Source organism: Lagopus muta, chromosome 19, assembly GCF_023343835.1.
Source record: "Lagopus muta isolate bLagMut1 chromosome 19, bLagMut1 primary, whole genome shotgun sequence".
Classification (NCBI taxonomy): Eukaryota; Metazoa; Chordata; class Aves; order Galliformes; family Phasianidae; genus Lagopus; species Lagopus muta.
This window is the reverse complement of record NC_064451.1, coordinates 2334394-2359260: the sequence shown is the minus strand read 5'-3', so window position 1 is coordinate 2359260 and position 24867 is coordinate 2334394. Positions and strand designations below refer to the sequence as shown.

Sequence of the window (24867 nt, the reverse complement as noted above, 5' to 3'; positions counted from 1 at the left end):
GGCACTGAAGTCATTCCCATACAGGGAAGGAAAACTTCCAATTTAATTTGGAGATAACCATGAGGGCATGAAGTATGTCCTGTTATTCACCATACCTCAAGAATACCAGAAATTTCTCATCAGGGTGAATAGCCTGCTCTTACAGTAAGACTAAAGAAATTCCAAGTCCCTTCGTAAAGCTCCTGCTGTTCCCATTTCAAAGCAGTTGCAGCAACATGGAATATCAAGTAGAGAAAGCTAATCAGAACAACTCAACAGCAGAAAAGTTAAAAGAAAAGACCACAGGAAAAATAAATCAATGCATACCTGCAAGGTTTAAACCCACCGTTCTTTAAGTAAAACTAATCTGTAACGTAATTAAACGTTCCCCCAGAGGAACAGGTGTAATTGAATTAGAGGTGCTTGGTGGAGTTGCAGGGTTTAACAGATCTTCTCAGACTTCACCACACTCCTCTCCTTCTGCCACAGCTCCTCACTGGCCCATTTCTGAGCACCTTCCACAGAGCAACTTCATCAGCGTTGGCTGCTTCAATCGCTCTGCACCACATCAGCCAAGCCCTGCTCCTCTGCAGTGAGACTCCCTCACCATGGATTAACTCTAAAGCCACTCCTAGACTGTGTCACTTGTACAGGTAAAGGATTTGGCCAAGTACTTCCAGAAGCTATTTAAAACCCCCTGGTTTTGTAATATCCTGTTCTGCCTGTATCTAAAGGATCTGTGAACGAGCCTTGGGCAGAAGAGTGCTTTCAAGGAGCACTCCTCAAGAGCTGAACTGCAGATGGGCTTGTTCACAAATATGTTTGGTGCCAGGTTAACGAGGGTGGCTGTGGTCATTGTACACAGGCAGGAGAGGAGTCAAGCCCAGTCTTACCATGAAAGCAATAATGAGAAAACCAGTTAGTCCACACATGACCCAGTGTAACTTAGGGCATAAAATTCCTTGTACTCAACAACAGATTAGCAGAAAAGATTGTGCCAAAAAAACCCAATAACACCCCCCATGAAGTTGAGAACAACTCAATAGCAACACTTGCTCTAGGGTGGGTAGTATCATTGAATCCCAGAATGTCTTGGGTTGGAAGGAACCTCACAGACCATCCAGTTCCAACCTGGTCCCATGGGCAGGGCTGCCAACCATTAAATCAGACATCAGATGAGGCTGCCCAGAGCCCCATCCAACCTTTCAGAGCACCCACAACTTCTCCAGGCAGCAGTATCCTGGCATCAAGAAATTAAAGTATGCCACACACATTTTTCTGTATGTAATTCGCAAGTTGGACATTAAGAAAATTTCACAGCTCCTGAAAGATGGACCCACCCCAATCCCTGATTCAAGGTACAACACAGTTTCAACACTCCCTTCTTCCTGTCTGCAGCTGAGGTTGGTCGGGAGCCTAATTAATGGCTGCTGTACCAAATACCATTCCCACCTGGAGGGAATTTCATTATAATCAACGCAACACTAGCAGCTCCAGATGAACATCAAGCAGAAGTTGCTGGCTCACAACTTTCTTAATGTCCTCTTAGAAATGTTACTGCGTCAGGTGCTCCCAAAAGAGTGCTTGGAAATCTGTACTCTTTAAGCTGAAATTCTTAAAGTGTTACTTTTTTCCAGATATTTAGTCCTAATTCAAAAATCCTAAGCTTCACTCTGCTAATTACTCTGCCAATCTAGCTTTCCAATGTTAACTTTGGGAAATGAATAAGTGAGACTGATATCTCTGTGTGGTCTGTCTTTCCAGTCTAAATCTTACAAGAGAAACAGTTGAAAGGAGCTTCTGTCCTCCTTACACATTTCATTATAACTTCAGTTACCTGTCTGTATTAAATATTTCAGCAAACATTAATAGGGTGTTTTTTGAAGTCGGAGCTGCTAGTATTCCTGACCCCTTAGCTCTAAAAACGAAAAACTTCAAAAGTTTGCTCCTTTATAATAATGTAAGACCTGAAGGTGTGGGTCTAGAAATATTTGAGTGTGTAATTTATATAGAAATCAATGAAAATTAGGTAGATAAGTAACTTTAATGATCTAAGCCACACTTATTAAGTCAGACTGTTTGAAATATTTTTTCCCCTAGCCTTTTTTCTCACTTTAGAAGTTTTACTCATACTCTCAACTTGCCCCATCTGAATAAAGATGTGTTTCTGGCTGTTTGACAGACTCAGAGATGGCTGATTTTATAGCTCTGCCTTCCAGAAACAAACCTTCCATCCCCTGCCTTCCCAAAGCAAAGCTCATGGAGTCCCACTCTCAGTGTTATCCCATTCTGACCCAATATACTCAAACGCATTTTCCAGCTCCAGTAGTCACAGCCTGCAATCTTCATTAAAATCGAAGCTCAATTCACCATACTCCACTTCTTTTATTAACAAAAGGCTTCATGAGCAACTCTGCAACCTCAGTGTAACACCACAACGTGTGCATCCACTGATTTTCTATCACCAGACAGAACTATTGGCAATTAAAAAAAATAACAAATCATCCTTCAGAAGAACCTGTAACTATCTGAAGCCTTATACTGATGGGTGACCACAGGAAACAAGCTAAAAATAAAGCTTTATCACAGGTGTAATAAATCCACTCTATGGTATTATTTGTACCGCTACTCCACGTACTTTAACAGAAGGGCATCCTGAGGTTTATCCATTTATTTAAGGAAGACACAATTATCAAAAAAGCTCTTCCATAAAGTTGCAACCACTTAAGGAATATAGGAGTAATTGCTAAAAGCACAATAAATTAGCATATGATTCTGCATACACTGTATACAGATGTTTTTTCCTCCCTGGTAGCCTTGGTGATGGCACACATGGTCATCCCAGCACTGACAGAGCTTTGGATTTGTCCAAAACAGAAATACCCATGGGTGCAGATCAGCTGCAGAGTGGCACAAATTCTGCCATTCCTCCTACAGAGCAAACTGTCCTCTGACATCACCAGATTAAGACGTGGTTGAATCACATGGTTGAGTTTCGGGTACAGTTTAAGATCACATTCCCACATCATCCCAAACCATGAGATGAGACAACGGATGTAGGCTTTTTCTGAAAGACTCAATGAAAACATGACTCAATGAAACATGACTCAGTGAACCTACTAGAGCAATTCATTAATGCATTTGCCTCCCTACTCTAGGGAGACCTAGGAAGCCACAAACAGACCTCATGAGGATGCAACACCAGTGCCGTGAGCAGCCAAAACACAAGACCCAGGGAGGAAAGGTGCAGGAGAAGCCCCTGGTACTCACACAGAGCAGTGGTGAGTTTCTCTGGCTGATCATAGTGCACCATCGCGACGCAGAGCGTGTTGAGGGCAACCACGCAGAGCACGATCCAGTAGAAGCTCTGGGCTTTCACCATGCGCCGGATGAAGAAGCGGAACATTTTCTCTTTCCTCCTGAAGTAGGATGAGCTCTCATTCTTCCCACTCTTCAAACTGGCACGGGCAAAAGGAGACCCTGGGCAGTGAGGCATAGAAAGAAGAGTCACCACAGCACATCCAGGCAGGAGAAAGGCCAGAGGATGCCTATGGGCACACAGACCTACTCCTGAGCACCAGGCTGAGCACAAGGCTGGGCACACTGAGAATGGACTGAGCACAGGCATCTCGCTTGCAATGACTCTGCAAGGGACGAAGATTTTAGAACTTGGTGGCTTAATACTCAGTTCCACCATCAGTGGGAAGTGGGCTCCCAACTCCATGAAGCTATCCTGAATGTCCCAGCTGAACTCACAACCTTTAGGATCCCAAGTGACTGCAGCAACAAGGTGTTGGGCATGGTGATGGGTGATGGGTTGGGTGGTTGGGTTGAGCATGGTGGATGTGCATGGAGCACATCCCCTTGGAGCTGTGCAGCTGCCAGCAGGTCCATACATCCCCACTCAGAGCACCAGCACAGCCAAGCCCTAATTACCATACTGAGTCTCCTTATTTTACTCTGATTTCACATCTCTCTGCAGCAGAAGGCTCAATCTGCCTCCACGCATCATGTTTTGGGCACAGCTTCTCATTTTGTATCCATTCTGCCTTTATCAGCTACATTTCAAGTAGTCTGCTCTGAAACCCTGGAAGAAAATCAAATGTTTTAATAGTAGCAAGCTGACAGAGGAAACAATTCCTAATGTCAGCTCTCCTCCTGAGGTAGAAGCACTGTTGAAAAGAGTGATGGAAAAGCAATCTCTGGTCAGGGCAGAGCACGTGCATCCGTGGGAGTTCTTCTGCAACAGCTACAAATGCTGTTGCAAGCAGGGTACTGGTGATGGCCACAGGCTCTCTGCTACCTGCATCACACTGTGTTCACACTCCTCTGGTTGCAAACCTTGTATCTTGGCAGTTTAAGGTGAAGCAGCGTGCTGCTGGCCTTCACTGTCATTGGCTGTTGCCTCCCAGGGGGTAGGACTGGCCAGGACACACACTGCCCTGCTTGGACCGAGCACCGTGACAGCAGGTGACCCGCACTGACTCTCCTTGGAGATGGCTGAGTTACACGAACAAAGTGTTCTGGCTATGGCAGCCAAGTGATCCGAGTGCACTCGTAGGCATTTCAACACCTCCAGTGATGGAACGGGTGAGGATCTCACCCTGTGTCATCTTGCAGTAACACCAAACACTGCAGTCATAGACGGGTGGTGACAGCAGGGAGCTGTGCAGCACCACCTCCCTACCAGCAAGCTCTGTGCTTCTTTGCTCAGTTCTGGCCATCCAGCAACATCCAAATGCAGGGCTGCACCTGGCTGAGTTACAAAGCAAATCCCTGCTGGAAAGCTCAGTGGGCTGTTGTTCTATTAGTTTGATAATCTTTTCTTTGTTGGTGTAGAAATTAACAGCAGTAGCGCTCATCTGTTGTTTTAAGATGATAAAATGAAATACAGGTTAAGAAATTTTACTCAGCCCCAGGTGAGACTGCACTCTGCGTTGGGCCCCTCAGTACAAGAATGACATGGAGGCCCAGGAGTGTGTCCAGAGACAGGTAATGGGGCTGTGATGGGTCTGGAGCACAAGTGTGATGGGGAGCAGCTGAGGGAGCTGGGATGGAGGAGGGAGACCTTATTGCTCTCTACAGTTCTCTGAAAGAAGGTTGTGGCAAGGTGGGGGTCAGCCTCTGCTCCCAAGTAACAGTAACAGGACAAGAGGAAATGGCCTCAAGTTGTGCCAGAGGGGGGTGGGTTCAGGTTGGGTATTAAGAAAAATTTGTTTAGAGAAAGAGTGGGCAAAGGCTGCACAGGGAATGGTGGAATCACCATCTCTGGAGGCATTCCAGAACCATGGAGATGTGGCACTGAGCAACACGGTCAGTGGGCATGGGGGGACTGGTTGGGATCGGACTTGATGATTTTAGGAGATCTCTTCCAACCTTAATGGTTCTATGATTCTGTCTTCCAGGAAAGAATATCAGGCCACCTTGTGTATTTAAATTGATTTAAACGTGGAAAACATCCTCTTTCCTAGAGATTAGCACAGCTTAGAGAGTGAGGAGCCAGCACCGACTGCCGCAGGGTGGTTAGTGTGGAGAAAAGTCAAAGAGTCAGGAGAAAATGAAAGAATAAATCTTAGGAATAACTCCGGAGAACACACTGGGAAGTGTTTACTGCTATCGAGCTTTATAATGCAATTATAAGGCTCATTGAGGTACTTGTATTTGAATTAAAGTGCAACGTATGCAGGCAACAGCCAGCAAGAGACCTGTCAGCATCTCTGCCCCTCTGGTCTGCATCAGCTTGCACTCAGTAATTGCATTGTTAGTTCCTCCACAGTCCTTGTGCTCTCATCAGCAAGACGCGACAGCACAAGGAAACCATCCAAAAAAATGATAAAAATCTTTGTTCAAAAACATATTCCTCATGCAAAATCACCCATATGATCTGTTTGTTTATGTTACGAAGCTTCAGTCTTTCCAGAGGCTGCAGAAGGATCTGCTTGCTTTATCCACTTCTTTTCCAACTTGTTCCGCGAATCGGAATCAAACCCGCTTTTCCCCAGTGGATGAACCGCTCGCAGGAGGTGGAAAACACTGCTGTTATTTTCCCTGCCATATGCTCCAGAGACAGTTCCCAGCTCTGCACCAGATTATGCACGAGCCCAGATGCTCTGTCATCCGCTGCCACCTGAAAGGCTGAACAGAGAGATCTGTTTGGATGGCATGGGTGCCCAGTGCCTGGAGGGACTTGGATGTGGCTGCAAAGATCTCGTAACGATTGCAGCCATCAACAAATGCTCCAGAAATGACCATTGCTTGTTATCCATGCAGGGATCCGAGCAGCTCAGAAAGAAAACAAAACAAAAATCACACATGGCTGCTGCAGTTTTGCCTTCCTTCATCAGCTTCTCTCATAAGATTGTCAGCAGTTTGGCCATAAAACCCTGTAGCAGTTCAGCAGAGGATGATGGTGTCAGGAACATGCAGAGCAATGCTCATTTACAGTGAGCAGGTCTTCGTTTAAACAGGAAAAAAAAATATCCGGCAGCAGCTCTGATCTTCTAAAAGGTTAATGCCAAATTTCCAAAGAGTATTTGAGGCACTCATGCTTGCAAGCATACATGGACATGTACTCTCAAGTGTACTGTTTGTGCTGCTACCCTTATGCATCCAGGATTTGCTGCTTCGTGGTATCTGGGGTGCCAAGACATTTCTTTGGAAGATAATGAGAACATCTGCTACTTCAGCAGCAAAACAAAATACAGACTCAAAGAACAGGGAGAGGAGTAAGCAAAACAACTCCAAAGCAGGCAGGGAGATGTCTCTCCAGCCAGCAAGGAAAAGCCACAACTGACAGATGCCCACAGAGCTCCCTTGCTCTGGAGTGCCAGGAGCTCCCACACAGACCCCCACTGGCCTTCCCCTGAGTGCCTGGCTGCCCAATAATTTGCAGGACAAGTAGGACCACAGGAGCCTGACACACTTGTGTTCTCTGGAACTGAAGCGTTTTGGGTAGGACAAGAGGTTTTGATAGAACAAGAGATAATGGCCTCAGGTTGCACCAGGAGAAGTTCAGGTTGGATACTAGGAAAGATTTCTTCTCAGAAAGGGTGGTAATGCATTGGCACAGGCTGCACAGGGAGGAGGCGGAGCCACCATCCTTGAAGATGTTCAAAAACCACAGAGATGTGGCACTGAGGGACGTGGTCAGCGAGCATGGTGAGGATGGACTTGGTGATCTTAGATGTCATTTTCACCTCAGTGATTCTATGATTCTATACCAAATTTGCAGCAGCAATGGCTGGCTACACAGGATGCCACCCTCTATACTAGAGGTGTGTGGGCAATCACGTATCTGTGCATCACCATATCTGCCTTTAGAAACTGGAAAACTCAACTACTAAGGCAAGAACGAGGAGTCGAGGGTCCCTTCCAGCATTTCCCAGTGCCCATTCCTCTTGGCAAATCCACACACTGCTCTGTAGTGGCAGATGTGAGTAAATGCCTGTCCACTTTCTGTCCTCCTCACAACAGCTGAGGCTTAGCGGGAGCGTTTGACATATTTGGGTTTCATTAGCATAAATGAGTGCGTTCCAAGCAGAACCGTGGGGTGCCCAGCAGAGTGTGGTATCTCCAGGCATTTGGGCTCTGTTGGAGGCACAGCATGCAATAGCATGGCAGCAATGGGAGTGGGTGAAGCTGCAGTGCTTTTGGCTTTGGTAAATTGAGTGATTTCTCTTTCGGAGCAAAAGAGCCGCTCAGAAGAAACGGGACATGAATGTGTTTTAGTTGAAGGTCTAAACCTGGGGGAATGCGAAGCCAGTACTCACCAACGGAGCAAATGTCTGTGAAATGGTCCTCACCTTCTTCAGCATGAATCAGGTCGTTTTTGCTCTTCTTTATTGCGGCTCTTTTCAACACTGTGTACAAATTAAAGAGAAAATGCCCTGTGAGCTTTCAGAGCGGGTTCTCTCTCCCCCTCCCTTCTCTCTCTCCATAGCCAGCACTTACTGCCCAACACCAGCTTCAAGCTCTCACACAAGGGCAAGCTGGAGCAAATTGGCCAACCCACAGCCTTGCAGGGCCTCTGCATGCCTCGATGCAGGGCAGTTCTTCACTTAACCTTCTAGATCCTGAAGGCTTGCCAGGCACAGTTCTGCATGCTTACACAGAAGCAAGAGGATGGGGGGGAGGGGGTCACTGCAGCTGCTGGACCTTTTAACGCAGCAGAAAGGCTGGGCAGGGTCACTGAAACTCCCTGAGCCCCCGTGGGTCATGAGATGAGTGCTTCCATCCATTAAAAACATTAATGCTGTTTACAGTGTGCACCATTAAGAAGTTAGCATTTACAGGGCTTGGGTACAGCTTACCGCAGAGCGATGCCTTAAGCAGCGAAAACACTATGGTGAAAGCAACTGCTGCAAATCAGTGCACGCACTCTTAATAGCACCCACTGCACAACCCCTTCCCTCTGGGAACGTCCTAGCTCTTTGAGAACACATTTTGTTCAACTGCATCTTTTATCAGGAGGGTAAACATCGCTGCATCAGTTTACACGAAGGAAGGAGAACCGCAGCCTGAGGCTGGGAGAGGTCTGCACTGCTCACCCAGCACACACGGGGAAATGCAGGATGCTGGGCCCGCCACCACCTACCTGCAAACCTCGAGAACTAGCAGAGAAAAAATACGTCGACACAGTTTTGTCACAGCTTCAAGACATACAGGAACTAAGCACCGCTTGCTATCAGCAGTAAGACACCCCACGGTGTGGTGATACAGACTGGTCAGGAGGCACACACAGCAAGCCCACGCACTCCACAGCGACTGACATGGGGGTGGGTTCGTACAAGAAGACTCTCTCACCCTACACCAATTTCCCTGCCTTGCAAATGGATTCCTTCCTTCATAAATTAGTGCTCATGTCACCTCGAGGGAGCCCCCAGAACACCTCCAAGGTTCAGAGGCTTGAAGAACAGAGAATGCTCTCCACCCGCTGCTGTAACCTGGATGTCATTTTTACAGATAACTTCTTCTGTTATTTCCTTCCCCACCCAGCAGTAGGGCTGGATCCTCAGTCCCAGCAACACCAGCCTTAGCCTCCTTCAGGCTGCATCTCTGCCAGTAAATTCCAGTGTGTCCAGGGCCATCCCAGCAGTGGAACATAACCAACCCTGGCAGTGAAAGTTTTACAGCACTCATTGGCATGAAATGAACACCACCTCCTTTACCTTCTTTCCCCTCCCCAAAAAATTCTAAATTTAGCAATTAGAGTATAGAATTGTGGAATGCCTTGGATTGCAAGGAACCTCAATGATCATCTAGGTCCAACGTCCCTGCTGTAGGCAGGGTTGCCAACCAACAGATCAGGCTCCAGATCAGGATGCCCAGGTCTCCATCCAGCCTGGCCTTCAACAGTTCCAGGGATGGGTCCATCCACATCCTCTCTGGGCACCCTGTGCCAGCACCTCATCACCTTCTGTGACAAACTTCCCCTTGGCATCTAATCTACATCTCCCCTCCTTCAGTTTAAAACCATTCCCCATCTCTACAGATACTTCGGATGCAACATTCCCATGTTGGAGGCTGAGACGATTTACTAGCAGAGAGGTGGGCTGCTCCATATCAGTTGCCCTCAAGGCAGGGAAGATGGGCTTAAGCTTACCAGCAGGGATGAAACCTTGGTGTATCTCTGAATTCTACGGCCTGCACCCACCTCTAGTTTGCTTACAGCACTCAACTCTTCAGCTCTTCCAGACGCTCATTGCAGCTCAAGACCACAAACCCTGGCTATACCCACACACCACCGCACACACTCACACACACACACAGAAAGATTTGCCAAGTGCACCTCAGCCCTGACCTCCTTCCAGCCCCAGGTCCTCCCGAGCACAGGTCACACAGCCAAGCCAGCGGCCGGGCATGGATTGCACCGGGAGCCACCGAGCTCAGAGCAAGGAACCAAAGCAGGTGGGAAGCATCGCTGGTGACCTGGGCGCTCGGGGCGAGGGGGATGCGCTGCCCCGCTTGTGCCACCTGAGCCCCTGATGATTTGCAATCCACTCACTGTTGTAGCTGCTGCCGCTGCTAGTCTCTGCCGGTGCCGTGCCTTGTTGAATCGGCCCTTCCGAGGCGGCCCTCCCTGACAGTGAATGGGAGGAGAAAAAAAAAGAGGGGGGAAAGGGAGGGGAAGGGAAAGGAGGAGACATGGGAGGACGAAAGATGGTCAGAAAAGGGAGAGGGAAGAGTCTTTAACTGAACTTTGACTGTCGCACCCTAAGAGCTCATCGGTCTCGAGGCACAGGGAGAGCGGTCCCCGCATCCTCGCTGCACTGTGTCCAAAGCTCCAGCCGGCCTGACAGCTAGGGTCGCACGTCGGAAGATAGGATCACCACACCCTGTTATGTCTTACTGCTTACAAGTAACAGGGGTCTTAGTCTCTTTGTCACATCCGTTGGAAACTTCGGTTCAGAGCCCTGCCTTCTCTCAGTCAGTGCATTTCTCTCCTGGCATCGCCCTGCAGCCTATCCCCAGGCACAGCCGCCCCCACCGCACTGTGGGCCCCCAGGCAGTGCAGGGACCAACTGACCCCAAGGGCAGATCCCCATCCCAGATTTGGTGTCATGTAACTGCTCATCATCCACCTTCGACCTCAGAAAGGCCTGGGAAAAGGGACTCTTTAGCCCAACTTATTCCAAGTGCATGCAAGAGCGTGTTCCTCACACCCTTCTGGTTGCAGCAGAAAGCCATGTCAGCATACAGCAGGTGAATCTCTCGTGTTGCGGGAGGAAAACCACACAGCAAAACGACCTACCGTCCAGAGGAGATTTCTCTTCTGCGTTCTTGTCTTCCTCAGCCAGCATGACTTCCTCTGCAAGGAGAAAAAAAGCCAGGCTCAACCTCAGATTTATCACATCCCCACTCTAAAAACAGATGAGCTGGACGCAGCAGACCTCCGTCTCAGCTGCCACCAGCCTTATCCCATTGTATTACCCAGTTACACCAAGCCTGCAGAGGAAGGATGGTTCACAGAGCTGTTTTTCTTACCCTCTGCCCTTCTTGCATAAGGAAGAACCTACACTACCTACAGCATTCCTCCATGATCTTCACAATGAGGCAGTTTCTTCACCAAGCTACCACACACAAGGGATTTCTGCAGAGCACAAACACTTTTCCAGCCCCAAGCAAAGCCAAAGCAGGTCCCTCTTGCCCATACATACTGGAGACTCCAAGGAGTGAAAGATATTCTATGGCCATTACCACACTTACGTCTCCATCAATAAGACCAGGACTTAACCTGGAGGGAAGGGATCCACGTCTCATGGCACAAGGCAACACAAGTGGGGCTGTGCCACATTGCAGGGGACAAAAGTCACCAAACAGCCATTGGATCAAATATTTGTCAAAATAAAATCAATGGCAAGGCTGCCACAGCAGAGTTCAGGCTAGCACAGCTCAAAGCACAACACATGTGAGATGCCACCAGTGACTTTCCATTCCTGTACAGTCCCCAAAATATGAGTTTGTACTTTCCTACACTACAAGAATTCGAAGAGCACTGGAAAAAAAAAGGGAAAAAAAACCCCCACCACCCCTTAATCAGAAATGACTCATTTCTATCCGCGTGAGAACGACCAAATTTCCCAAGGTTTCACAATGCAAATGTCATCGCCCAAGTCAGTTTGCAGCACACACCACACACTGCACCAACACTTGAAACCTCACAGTTCAGATGGTCTGAACTACAGATTTTAGCTTGCTGCTGTGAAATTATGTAAGGGTTTTCTAAAGGATGATCTGAACTGTACAAAATATTGAATTGGCAGCTGGTGAACTGCATACTTCCTCCTATTATTAAAAGTGACAGATTCCACCATGTTTGGCAGAGATGTAATTTAGGATCCTACTAAGAGATCTGACTGCGTTCCTACAAAACTTTACTCAAAACCCCATTTAAACCAGCCTAGATGGAAGGCTAACTACAGAAATAACAGCAAACCACAGCCAAACATCAAAGTGTGAAGCTAAAAGAGCTGTCTGGAGGAATACTGGAGGGATCAGCACTACCACACAAGTCTTATATAACCTCTTTATTAATCATCTGGGGGAGAAAGAGAATGAATGATACATTAATAAGACAGCAAATTGAGACGGCTGGAAAATAATTTTAAGGACTTGGGGAGACAAGAAACCTAAGCAGAGGAGAACCAAACAAAATGCAAACTAATGCACCAGTGACACAGGAGAGGGAAGGGAATCAGTGGTGCTGGGAGAGGGTTAAAAACATCAACTGAGCTGTAAATCTGCACTTTGAAAGGCATGAAATCATTAAAAAAAAAAGAAAACAATATAATTTGTGGGTTTTTTTTTTCTGGAAAATTCCTTGGTTGGGTTGGACAACGGAAATGGGTTTGGTTTTAGATGGCTCAAGAACCTTCTCTCTCAAAGCTCAAAATCAGAAGGTACTTCTGTAGCCTTGCCTAGGGAAAAGCTGCAGTGGCGTTCTGGGGTTAATAATACAGAAAGAGTTAAACAGGATTAATGACAATTAATAACAAACATGGTTGCCTTAAAACAGAAGGGATGCTTAGATAAGATGGCCCCTTCCCAAAGGCAGCCAGACAAAGGGTCTGCAAATGGGATGGACAATCACAAGCTATGCTGTGGGACTGCTGGGAGCAGATGCACGGCCATGCAGGTGGTGAGCAATAAAAGTAATGAGCTAGCAAAGGGCAGCAGGTAGGCAGCTTCTCCTTAGGAGCTACACCAGATAAGGGCAGTGCAGGAGGTGCCTTCGTAAGGAAGATCTCAGCCAGACCTGGCATGCTTGCTGGTCAGTGCTCTGAGAGTTGCTTCCATCACATCATGTTAACAGTTATTTCCTGTGCTGCAGTAAAGAAAGAGCCTGTTGCTTAGGTGGAGACTCAATACTGCACCGGAATGGCACATACCAGTGGGACCTGAGAATTTGCAAGTAACAGTTTGACATCAGTATATTTCCACCTACAAAATACAGAGTCCTGAGATAACTCTGCAGACCAGATGAGCCCTTATCTCAAATCCAAGGCCATGATTTGATCCCTGACCTATCTCCCTCCACAGACATTCCTCATCCAAGGCTCAGCTCTGCTGTCACTTCAAAATAACCAAAGACTCCATCTCATCTATGCATTGCCTCAAGCCCAACTCCTCCATTCCCATTCCTCCACAGTCACTCCCATCTGTTTTACATCCACCAGGAACTGCAAGATCACATCCACCCCAGTGGGGCTTTAAGAGGTTTCAAAACCTGCTAATAAGACAATTCAGCAGAAAGAAATGACATTGTTACTGGGATTTTTTTTTTAACCAGGGAGCATCCTTAGCAGACGCTCAGAAGTCGCATTGCCTTTAGTCATCACTGTAATAGAGACTGGCAGAAGATAATGAGGGAGCCTGAAAAACCTCCAAAGAACAGTTCCTCTACGTTAAAAGACATATTCAACAAACACACAGTATTGTATCAGCAACTTCTAGACTCCAAAGAAAGGCATGAGATCTTCACTAGGAAATCAGAGCAAGGAGCGTCTCGGCTGTGAGATTCATTGCTGGTCATTAAGCACTGACAATGCTCAGCACATCGACGGACTGGGAATCAAGGCAGGCATCCTGTACTGAAGAAGGGAAGGGAAGTGAATTTAACTAGTGAAGCTTGAAATATGTTAAGTAGATAAAGCAAATAAAATGCATCTCTTAGAAGAAGGCCCCATGCTTTCACTCTAATTATTGAACCCTAATTTGTCTTTCTAGTAACTATCCTCTCTGGGCATCTCACAGGTGTTGCTGACAGTTTTCGTGGATATAAGGTTACTTTTCCCAGCTGTATCAAGGGCTTGTTGCTCTGCTTCTTCTACAGAAAGCTGAAACCTGAGGCTTGCAAAGCTTTGTTGTGTCAGGAAACGGTCTGGGTTGATGGCAGCCACAAACACGGGTAGCTGGTTGGATCCAATGATCTTAGCTGTCTTTCCAACCCTAACCATTCCATGTTACAGTGAGCCAAAAGAGAGAACTGCAACCTATTCACAAAGCCTGCTTACTCCAGAACAAAAGAAAAGCTCAGAATCAGTGCTGTGTGAAAGAGATGGACTGGCAAAGAATTAAAATGCAGAAGACAGGTGACTTTCTGAACAGAAAGGCTTTGAGTCCCTGAGCAGTGTGTTTTCAAAATGATGCATGTCCTTGTAAGATAAGAGAAACACCTTCAAAAGAATATTTGTGGACCTATAAGCTCTTTATTCCATGCAGAGAACCCAGTTCTCTGCTCTCCCATAGAAAGGCAGTACGACAGCCTCACAGCTGCTACAGTTTCAAGGAGTTTAACTGAAAAAGCAGGGGTGGCAAAATCATTTGCATGGATTACATTGCTTGACTTCACCGTGTTTTGATTCCTCTGAAAGGCACAATTTCAAACTGACTTCCTATTGCTTCTGCACAGAGTCAAAAGAATACATAAAACAAAAAGCACAAGGAGCAACCCTGTCCTAACAAGCAGCAGGTGGGACAGGACAGGGCTGCTGACCACCAGTAAGACTTCATTTGATATTGGCTGGACTGGAGAAGTGCCATTTTATGAGAATGGTTCACCTGTGCCTGGAGGAGAGGTGGTGGTAAGCATTGCTTTTTGCAGCTCTGTCAGCTGATTGCCAGCATTGAGAATCACAGAATTGCTCAGGTTGGAAAAGACCCTCAAGATTGTCTAGTCCAAACTCATTTCAACCATGCTACCCTAACAACCCTCTGCTAAATCATGTCCCTGAGCACCACATCCAGATGGCTTTTAAACACATTCAGAAGGGAAGAGTTGGTCTGTTTAAAGGATTTGCTAAAAACAGAAAACTGACTCCTTCTGTTGACATTCAAGTTAGGACTACTGGTCCATTTCCAATTGATCCACACCTTTTGCTTCTAAGTAATACATACAGTCAAAATGTACGGGTTTGTCATGGCAATTACTGTATGAATTACTGGCCTAAATTCTGTGAGAAGCAAGAAATTGCTATTCAACCATGGCTTCTGGCCTGAAACTCACAGCACTGGGCATCTGACTGCTTTGAAGACACTGCCAGGTTTGTAAGACATGTAGTGCAATGGGACATTTTTTCACGACATCCCCAAAAGGACTCCACTGAGTTACAATTTCACCCAGAGGGTGGTGAGGCACTGGCACAGGTTGCCCAAGGAGGCTGTGGATGCCCCATCCCTGCAGGCATTCAAGGCCAGGCTGGATGTGGCTCTGGGCAGCCTGGGCTGCTGGTTGGTGACCTGCACACAGCAGGGGTTGGAACTGGATGAGCACTGTGCTCCTTTGCAACCCAGGCCATTCTGTGACAATTTCCCATATTTGATCTTTTCTCTTGGCCTCATGACAAACACATATGGGCACAGTACATGACATCTCCTGTTATTTCACTTTAAAGATATCTGAACTCTCCTGAACATCCCACGTCTTCATTCTTCAACGCACACATGAGAAGTAGATGAAGCAACAGCCTCATCAACGATCTTTGATCCTATTTCAAGAAAGTAAATCCAACTTCTAAGGGAACTGATTGGACAGTGGGTTGCATTTTTCTTTTAAGTCACACATGTCTAAATTCAGCACTGCATTAGCTGTTACAATTCTTCCCTTTGTTCCCAGCCCTTCAGTAAATAAAGAAGGGATTCGTTAAGCACTCCATCAATTAAGGCTTCCTGTATTAAGCATAAGAAGTAGTCACACATTAAGGATGCCATTGTTTAAAACACCTTTGTAGAGACTCCTCAAGCAGATTCACTGCTGATTATGTTAAACAATCCTCATCTAAAATAGCCTAAGCTACAACTGCTTCAGTTTCAAGTACAGCTGTACTTCTGGTGATTAATCAAGTACTGAGCTGGCACCAAAATGTTTCAGCTGTGCCAAAGTACCTCCTTGAAAACTTTGCAGGTATTATTTATTAATATCATCTTCCTTTTTATGGTCTGATTTCATCACTGGAAAAAAATAATAAAAAGTACTCCTAGAAAAAAGGGCAGATGTATGGATGACAGTCATCAAACATCCAGGCTGCTAAGGAGTTTCATTCTTACAACATCAGTGTCTACTAAGGTAACTCATTAGGCCAAGTCCAGAACATGATGGAGTCACATAGCATTTAAGAAGTAGAAAACAAGGACCCGTTGTTTTCTTCAGGTGTACAACAGACTGCAATCTCAGGATAAAAAGGAATTAATGGCAGCAACCTCCAGAGTTTATCAGAATCACCTGTTTAATGCAACGCGTGCAGCAAGAGGTAACAAAATTTTATTCACTTTCCAAGTAAAGATGACTCTAAGAAACATTAAAAGTGACTCAAAAGTGGTCAATAAACGATGAGCAGAATGCCAAATCAAAATCACTGCTGACAAACAGGAGGTAGCAGACAGATGGAGGAATATTTCAGTCATTCAAATACTTCCCTTGGTCCTAAATGAGTTACAGCTGAGAACCTGAGCATGACGGAGAACAAGGAAACCTCCCTTCCAGCTCCAGGATATGAAAACTGTTACAGAGCAAAGTCAACCAGGTTAAGACTCCCCTTAAGATGCTGGAACACAGCTTTCCATTCTTCCTACCTTGCATCAAAAATAAATGAGAGAAAAAAACCAAACAAACAAAATGCTCAGAGATAGATACTATAAATATTAGAAGCCTGGAGAGCCTTCCATGGGAAGGGAAGCAATGAGCAGATTGGCTCTGCACGCTTTACAGCAGAAAAAAATAAGGTGAAACAAGGTAGAAACGCAGCAGAAAAAGAGGAGTAATAAAAAGAAATATACTGCTGTGCAGAAAGACAGCACATGTAAAATTAAGGAAGAAAATATTTTATCTTCATTCAAACCAACTATAAATGTGTGGAACTCCTTGCTGCAGGATTCTCTGAAGTCAAGAATGCTAAAAGGATTTAAAAATAATCAGATATTTACGTGATTAAGAAATAAAAACCTCCACAGTTCTATTAGAGTAGGACATCAAGACCTTCTGCTCTTCCATTTATGCAAATATTTTGTAACACATCTATGAGTTGTTTCTGCTTTTCCTGCAAAGCAATCTGGTTTTGCTTTGGCCATTGGCCCACAGTGAGGACAAGGAGTCAGGTTTGGAAATTCCTGATGCACAGCATCATAGCTGAAATCCCAGCCTCAAAAACAACAGAAATGGGAAGTCCCAATTGGTTGCACAGTTCCACATTTCAGTGCCTGAATTCCAAACACTTGGTTCTCTCTTTGGCCTAGCCTTCATGCTATATTTTGTACTTAAAGATTTACTGGCATTAAGTTGATTTTTATTATTGTTATTATTCAGCTGTACTAGAAAGCCTTTTTATATTCCTATCATATTTTCAACAATGCCTTAACAGGACGATTTTATTATTCCCTAATTCAGCTTGTTTGCATACACTGCTTGTTCTGTAAGATCTTCTGAACATCATGTTATTAAACAACAACAAAAAAAAGGTATTTTAGAGCAACTTCACTGTATATTCATGTGGCATTTATGCAGAACTGGCAACACAGAAATCAAAAAGCCAGCTGTTCCCACAGGGACTCAGTGCTTGGAGCAGAGTAGCTGCGTTTCATAACTTCTCCACCTCAACTTTCAGACCTCGAGGTTCAGCTAACAACCTCCTCATGGTGGACTGCCTCCAGAACAAAACAAAGCAACGCACATCCATGCAAAAAAAACCCTAATTTTTATCATGTTAATGGAGAAATTGGGTTTTAGAGTCCAAGAAAAGACAAAATCCTTAAAAGCAAGATGGCAGCAGACTCAAGGCAGAACCACAGCACTCTGCTCCAGCTAACCAATAAACCATTAATCAATCTGAATTTGGGCTAGCCGACCAGCTGCAAATAAATGAGAAAACAAGTTCCAAATTGAAAATAAAGCAAATGGTGCTTTGTTTTTCAATCCTACAGTCACAAAATTAAGGGGAGATAAAGTGTGGCTGCTTAATTGAGGGCAGTTGCTGTTGAGCAGGCACAGTGATAAAAGTCAATACAATTGGCACTCAGTTGTCACTGGGGAATAATGGGTTCAAAGCCACCACACAGTTCAGAGCAGACACAGAGCAGCAGCCCACAGATTTGGCAACACATCACATGCCAGTTCTGCCACTGGCTCATCAACTGGCGTCCAGCAAGTCACCACACAGTACTGGGCCTCAGTTTCCCTAGTCGCAGTGGGCAGGGATTAAGTTGACCTGCCTACAAACGTGCCTGAAAATCTATTTGTGAAGCCACCACTTATTTTTCTCTCCATCATTTTATTAAAAGGCATTTTCACTTCACTCCATTGTTTCAGCTTCGCAGAAATACAAGCGCGGAAGCGAATGTTAATGAATTGCACCGAGGTTATGTCAATATATATCTGAAGGATTACTGGTAATCTTTACAGTCCAATAATTAAAAAAAAAAAGAAAAAGAAAACACGCTCTTTTTTTTTTTTTTTTTTTTGTTAAATCAAAGTATTTAGGCCTTTGTTAAAGTTAATCACTGCTTGCAATAAAGCGTTATGTTCAGTTATAATCGTTATAATGCAATGTTAATGTGTGCTGGGGTAAGTTTAATGAAAGTAGCTCATAAAAATGACATTGCAGTGTATTTTGCCATCATAGCAACAGAGGCTTATGAAATAGCTGCAGTGGAAAGTAAATAAAATATAAATGAGTCATGTAAGGCAACAATTTCGCCACAGTGGAAGCTCAGCACCATATTGCTTTTTGTTTTGTGCTGTTTTAAGACAATTAATGCCTTAATGTTTTGCTCTCAGCAATAAAGTTAGACCAAGCCCTTTATTTGTGCTTAACCAACCTGGGGTCATCCACAGTAACTTCAGTGTGACACCTTAACAAAACCAGTAAGTGCTGGCTGGGCCATGCCCAGTCTTGGATGGTCAGATGCACCAAGGACAGACCCTTAACATCATCAAACTCTACATGCCACACACCTTACTGAACCAACATCAGCTGTCTCTACTTACCTGCTTTGAAGATCCACTCCAAATATCCATTTAGCTCCCGTTCTATTTGCTGCTGCCTACGGAGTTTCAGGAAAGCTCGACGGTTTTCTACCCTCTCTCGTTCTTTGGCAAATTCACTAGAGAGAGAGAAGAATGAGAAAGTACATCACACAAGGTCAGGGAAGACATGCAGCTTCTCCTTCATTTTTGAGAGTAACTTCACCAAGACTGAAAGCAGCAGCAAGAAGAAACCACAGCACACTACGCATCAACATCCAACAAGCTACCACTTTGATTCCACTGGAAGCAGAATGTTTGTCACAGAAGCACCAGCAATCTTTGAGTTTTTGAAGAGATCTGCTCTTCCCAGTTGGCTTTCCTCTGAGTTTTCCCAGGCTTAAGCCAGCTTTGACAAACAAGTCCAACGATAGCTGTAGGTGAGGTTGGGTATTCTGGAGTAAGGAGAAATACCCCAGATGCTCTAGGTTGAGGGTAACAGTGATCTCATTTTGCTGAAGTCATATGGAAAGCATCAAATCGCCTCAATGGGACTATATAAGGGAGTGGGTCAGGAAGTAAACAAATAATGCAGGCTGGAAAAAGAGAAAAAAGACACTCCACCAGTGCCAAAACCTTGTCCAAGTACATCCTACAGCCTACTTTGAAATGATGCTAAGGCAGCAGTGCAGCCACCACTCCCACACACCCACAACGGGGCTTTCTCCAGACTAATCTCTACCACCTCTAAGGAGCACCTGATGCTCCAGCTGAGGTGACCTCTGCAGGTACATGTGCTCATCTACTGCTTATATGCTTCTGAAGCAGCCCCTACAATCCCCTGCTCTGAGCACACACCAGTGAGCAGTTACAGGAGTGAATCCCACAATAGCTTAACCTATATGGTTAACCTCAATGAAGTTTTGTCTCTCACATATACCAGTGCCCTACTCTGTCCCATTTAACAACACTGCTGTGTCCTTCCCTGCAGGCCTTACTTAACTTTGCTCTTTGCTGAAGTTTCCCCTCGTCACCTATTTGTTATCCACAAACACTTTTCAGTTAGAATCTAACAAGGAACAGGAGATGGGAGGAAGGAGGAAGAATGGAGAACAAGGAACTGCAAGTGCCAAAGCCAGCTTCACATTCAGAGCCTACATTTCAGCCTTCAAAGCTGACGCTTCTGCTTAATTTGGCAGGACTGACCCAAGGAGAAGGGGACTGCAGGAGAACTCGGCTCAGCACTGCAGCACACACCTCTACAGCCATGATGTGAGAGCTGCAATGAGCCACGATGTGATCCTCATTCCCCTCTCCTGAGTCCCTAGGCAGAGCCATCAGTGAAATGGAGGAAGCTGAAACATCACTCTGCACTGACAGCTAGCTGCTCCTCAGCATTCAGCACATCTGCCTGGGGACTCGGGTACCTGCACGCGACAGCTGGGATGCCCATTTTCTCCCTCTTCCTTTCTAATGCTCTCATTTCTGGCTCAGCACCCACTGGTGAGGGCCACAGACCTCCTCCTGAGTGCTGCTCCTCAGGGGTTGGTACTGGGACTGGCACTGCTGGGAAAGCAGATCTCAAGAGATGACCCAAACACGTCGGGTTTCACTGACTGTCTTCTGAGCACAGCAGAGCTCTAGCAGGTTGAAGACTGGAGAGTCCTGAGGCACGGTCTTCCTAGTGGAGGAAAGCATTGTGGACCTTTCTCCTACCTCATGAGATTCAACTAAGCTGGAGTCTGTCAAAAGATTTTTTCTTTATGAAATGCGTTAATAAAAGCATGCTTCTCTCTCCTCCACTGCATTCATCATCATTCAGGAACGGAAATATTCCCCATCTGCAGTAACTGGAAAAATCTCAGAATTTCTTTATGAGAGATTTTCGGCAAATTTTCTGAACGATTTCAAAGAAAAGGGGAACAAATAATAAAAATGGCATATTTCATCTAGAAATACTTAAGCTGAAGGTTTTCTGCCTGTTCCAACAGAAGCTTGGAAAACCCCATAGGAATGTTTCATAGCAGTAAATAAATCTACTTTTTTATCCAGCATAATTGCTATTTATGCCACTGACTTTAAAAAATGAAAAAATATCCCAAATTTTCTTGGAAATCTTAGCAGAAAACAGGCTGCCTCCTGCCCAGCTTTACATCCAGGACGTTCATGACAGCAGCTAATTCTGGAATGAAGAATATTAAATAACATTCATCCACTCTTATCCTTCCTAACAGCTACCGTGTGCCCCAAGATGTCCCCCAAAACATTCCTCTTTCAGCACTGCCTGGATGGGCGTTAGGAGGTGGAGAGCTGGAAAGGTTGGCACTCCTACACACAGCACAGCATCAGGAGACACTGCTTAGGATGAAGATGAGATCTGCCTGGATAGATGACTAGAGTGCATTTTAGTTAAAACATGACAGTTGCAAACAACTGATCCTACAGAGACAGCCGGAGTAGACATGAACGTAAGGGCATTCATCATGGAAACCATATGCCATCCCAGCCAAGCTCAATGTGTCACATTTTTCTCCTAAAGACTGGTCGGTGCTTAAAATCGCCAGGAAAATGAATGATTGTTACTTGTCACATTGGTGGGAGGAAGAGTGAAATCGATCATGATGTAAATATGCACTGGAATGGGCACTTCAGGGAAACTCGAGAGTTTCCCAGTCACAAGGGAGACAAGGTCAACTCATGAGTAACCATCAAGTTCTATAAAAATATTATACTCCAATGACATCCTTACAATTAATTTATCCATGCCAGTCTTAAGTGAAAAACACTGTCACACCAATTGAAAACAAACAAAAACCCTGATCTACATCCTCTGTTCAATTCTCCCATACAACAGCTGAACTGGAGTACTGTGCAACAGGCTGCCTGGTCTGGGGTTTTGTGGTGTGCACCCAGGCTTGCTGCAAGGCTAATCACATCATTCAACATCTGTAATTCATGCTTTCCCAGTGGAAAGAAGACAGAAAAGCTTTCCACTCAAAGGAGAGAGGTGATACAGCATTGCTGTCATTGCTAGCTCCAATAGTGGTGGTGATTAGCGATTCAAGATAATGACATAGGTAATTAGCTCCTCATTCAGAACAGTACCACTGAGCTACACATGATCTCATGAAAACTCATCTCTTATGCTGAGAGAAAAGCCTTCCTCTACTGAATCCAAAGCACTGTTCAGAGCAAGCAAAAAGGAACACAAATCTCAGGAGGACTTCAACAAGAATTCCCAGAAAGGAGTTTAAAAAGTCTTCAGAATTTTATGTCTAGAACAACAAAAGAAAGAGTTTAAGAACCAGCTTCATCTCGAGTCCAAGTATTTCAAAGGAATGAGCAAAAATGAGGCACACGGGGGACATGAGCCCCCCAAAACTGCCAGAGAAATTCAAATGGGTGATTTGCTAGCTCAGGAACTAGCCAGGCCTAGAGATGTTTGACTGCCTGAGTCACTCAGTGGCCAAGGGGAATTCTCCAAGTGGAGAAAGAAAATTGGCCAAGACCAAAGGCTTAATTTGTGAGCTTTGTTACTTGAACATGGAACGGGGCCCAAGAACAGACTTGTTATTTGACAGCAGCCTGTTAAACAGCCCACATCACTCAGGAGCAGTGAGGGACGGGCTGGAGACAGCTGATGGAATACACCAACTCCTTTGGCTGCTCAACATGCGAGTTGCAGGAGCATCACTGTAGGAGACACAAGCCAGAGGAGCAGCAGTTGCACAGACTCACTTGTTTTGTGCCACTCAAGGACTATCTTGGGGGGAGAGACCATGGAAAGAACCTCAACAAAAGATTCAGTGCCAATTATCTACCTAACTGCCTGTAAGCCTTCAACAAGAACAATGCTGAACTATAAACTTCCATAGGATGCTACAGTAGGAACCCAGAGATACACTTATAGGACAGCTGACAAATGAACATGCTGGCTGATAAAACTTGTAAGATGGACATGAAACTACCTGCATTTTTTTCTTTTCAGTAAAACCAGATTTCTTGTGTTTCTGCTCACTCAGGGGCTGTATTTTACTCACCAGATCCTCCAGAGCCCTAGGATAACCTCCAAGCACAAGGGAAGAGAGAATCTACGTGCAAGCAGAAACACTTAATGGGGTTTTAAGGGTGGATATCCACTTCCTACCATTTGTTCTGGTTAATCAGCTGTGGGACAGAACTTGAGTTAATTTTTAGTTTCATTCTCAGGTCTTTGTGTTGAAGGGGTTTGCCACCTTCTCCCAGTCCAACCAAACCCCTACTTTGGTTCAATAGGACAAGAGGTAACGGCTTAAAGTTGCAGCAGGGGAGGTTTACGTTGGATATTAGGAAAAATTTCTTCTCAGAAAGGGTGGTGAGGTATTGGAACAGGCTGCCTACGGACATGGTGGAATCACCATCTCTGTAAGCTTTCAAGAAAAACTGATGTGTTGCACTGAACAGCATGATGTAGTGGTATGGTGGAGGTGGGCTGATGGTTGGATTTGATCTTAGTGGCCTTTTCAACCTTAACCATTCTATGATTTTACTGCTTGGGTGAAGCTCGTTATGACAGCATGGTAGGCAGGTTCCTGCTGAGCCCCTCCTTGTGCTCCTGCCATCCTGCAGTGCTGCAAGGCTCCTGGGATTTAATTTCCTGCCTCACCCACGCAGTCCTGCGAAGCCCCTTGCAGCTTGATTTAGCAGGGCCTGATCTGGTTAAAAACCCCAGCATTTCATTCACTAACCACATCAGCACCCAAGTGTCTACAGAAAAGCAGATTCTCGCTCCAGGGAAATAATTTGTTCTGCAGGTTCATATCTCTGTCTTTTGTCTTTCTGAAGAACAGTAAATCCTTTATAAGTGGAAATCTCTGCTGGATGCGGGGAAAAAAAAAAAAACCAACACCTTTATGGCTGTAACTGTTTATGCAACAAAGGACACAAAGCCTTGGCAGTGCTAAACATTTATCTCACCTACTGCAAACCTGTACACTGAGAGACAAAGACACAGAGGGAGCCCTGGAAGAAAGGGAGCACATGGAGAGCCAGCAGGAGCAAGATGGCCACTGGGGCTGAATTGCTTACAGCAGCACACAGGAGGTCAGGAGTCATGGGGGACGATGCGGGGGAGAAGAGAGCTCAGTGTTCCCTTCAGTGCAATCACTGAGGTGGGTGCCAGTATGTTTAAAATAAAGAGGTGCAGAGTAGAATGCGTAGAACTGAGGTTTCTTAGTGCTGAAGACAATAAAATTGTAAGGACCCTCACACTGTCCCATCAGCTGCATGAAATCCCAAATACACCCCCTGTTACCTGTTTCTATTTCACCTGGGGCTACAACCAAAGATGACCTTGGGAATGTTTTGAGGGGAATGCCTGTCTCCCCCCAGTATACAGACCCACCTGACTGAACTGGTTCATCCATCCTAACATCCCCCACTTAGGGATAAGGACTGGCTCACTCAATTCTGCATGGCCAGAGTTGCTGCTACTTCCTCCTCACTGCTCTTAAGAGGAGGACAAAATATCTTCCCTCAACCAGCTGATAAAGGATGAAAGTATCATGGCGAGATTGATCTCTCAGCACTGAGCTAGGCTTCACAGTCACTTTTATCATTGAACACAGAGGAAAATGCTTCAATTGGAAGCCAGGTATGGGATACATCTTGTATTTCTAGAAAGAAAAGAGCAGAGGTGAAGCCTTCAATACATCTTCCTTCCTTTTATCATTACATGCAGTTTAATCCAATTTCACTTTGATTCTACCTACCCTGATCTGTGTGATTTGAAGTGCTGTGAATGCAAAAGTTAGGCAAACCTGGCCCCAACAAGGCAGCAGTGGGTGTTGAGGGGACGTGGACACATCATTTATCTCACAGTATCAACAGACAGCATCAGCTCAGTGCATGTGCTGGATGAACAAGTGGCTCAAGCCTCTGGCTCAATCAAAGCAGTC

At 45.4% G+C, this 24867-nt stretch overlaps 1 protein-coding gene across 14 annotated transcripts in view; it reads right to left on the bottom strand.

Annotated features, from left to right (window-relative positions):
* Window positions 1–24867, bottom strand: part of CACNA1B (calcium voltage-gated channel subunit alpha1 B) — a 264962-nt gene that overhangs the window by 108856 nt on the left and 131239 nt on the right. For 8 of the 14 annotated variants that reach the window (XM_048966416.1, XM_048966420.1, XM_048966418.1 and 5 more), the window contains 5 exons: window positions 18956–19071; window positions 10730–10786; window positions 9983–10057; window positions 7749–7838; window positions 3250–3459 (listed from right to left, as the gene is read on the bottom strand). In XM_048966416.1, the coding sequence (XP_048822373.1) occupies window positions 3250–3459; window positions 7749–7838; window positions 9983–10057; window positions 10730–10786; window positions 18956–19071 (548 nt within the window). The remainder of the gene's footprint in view (window positions 1–3249; window positions 3460–7748; window positions 7839–9982; window positions 10058–10729; window positions 10787–18955; window positions 19072–24867) is intronic. The other 6 variants (XM_048966419.1, XM_048966422.1, XM_048966421.1 and 3 more) reach the window with 3 other exon arrangements.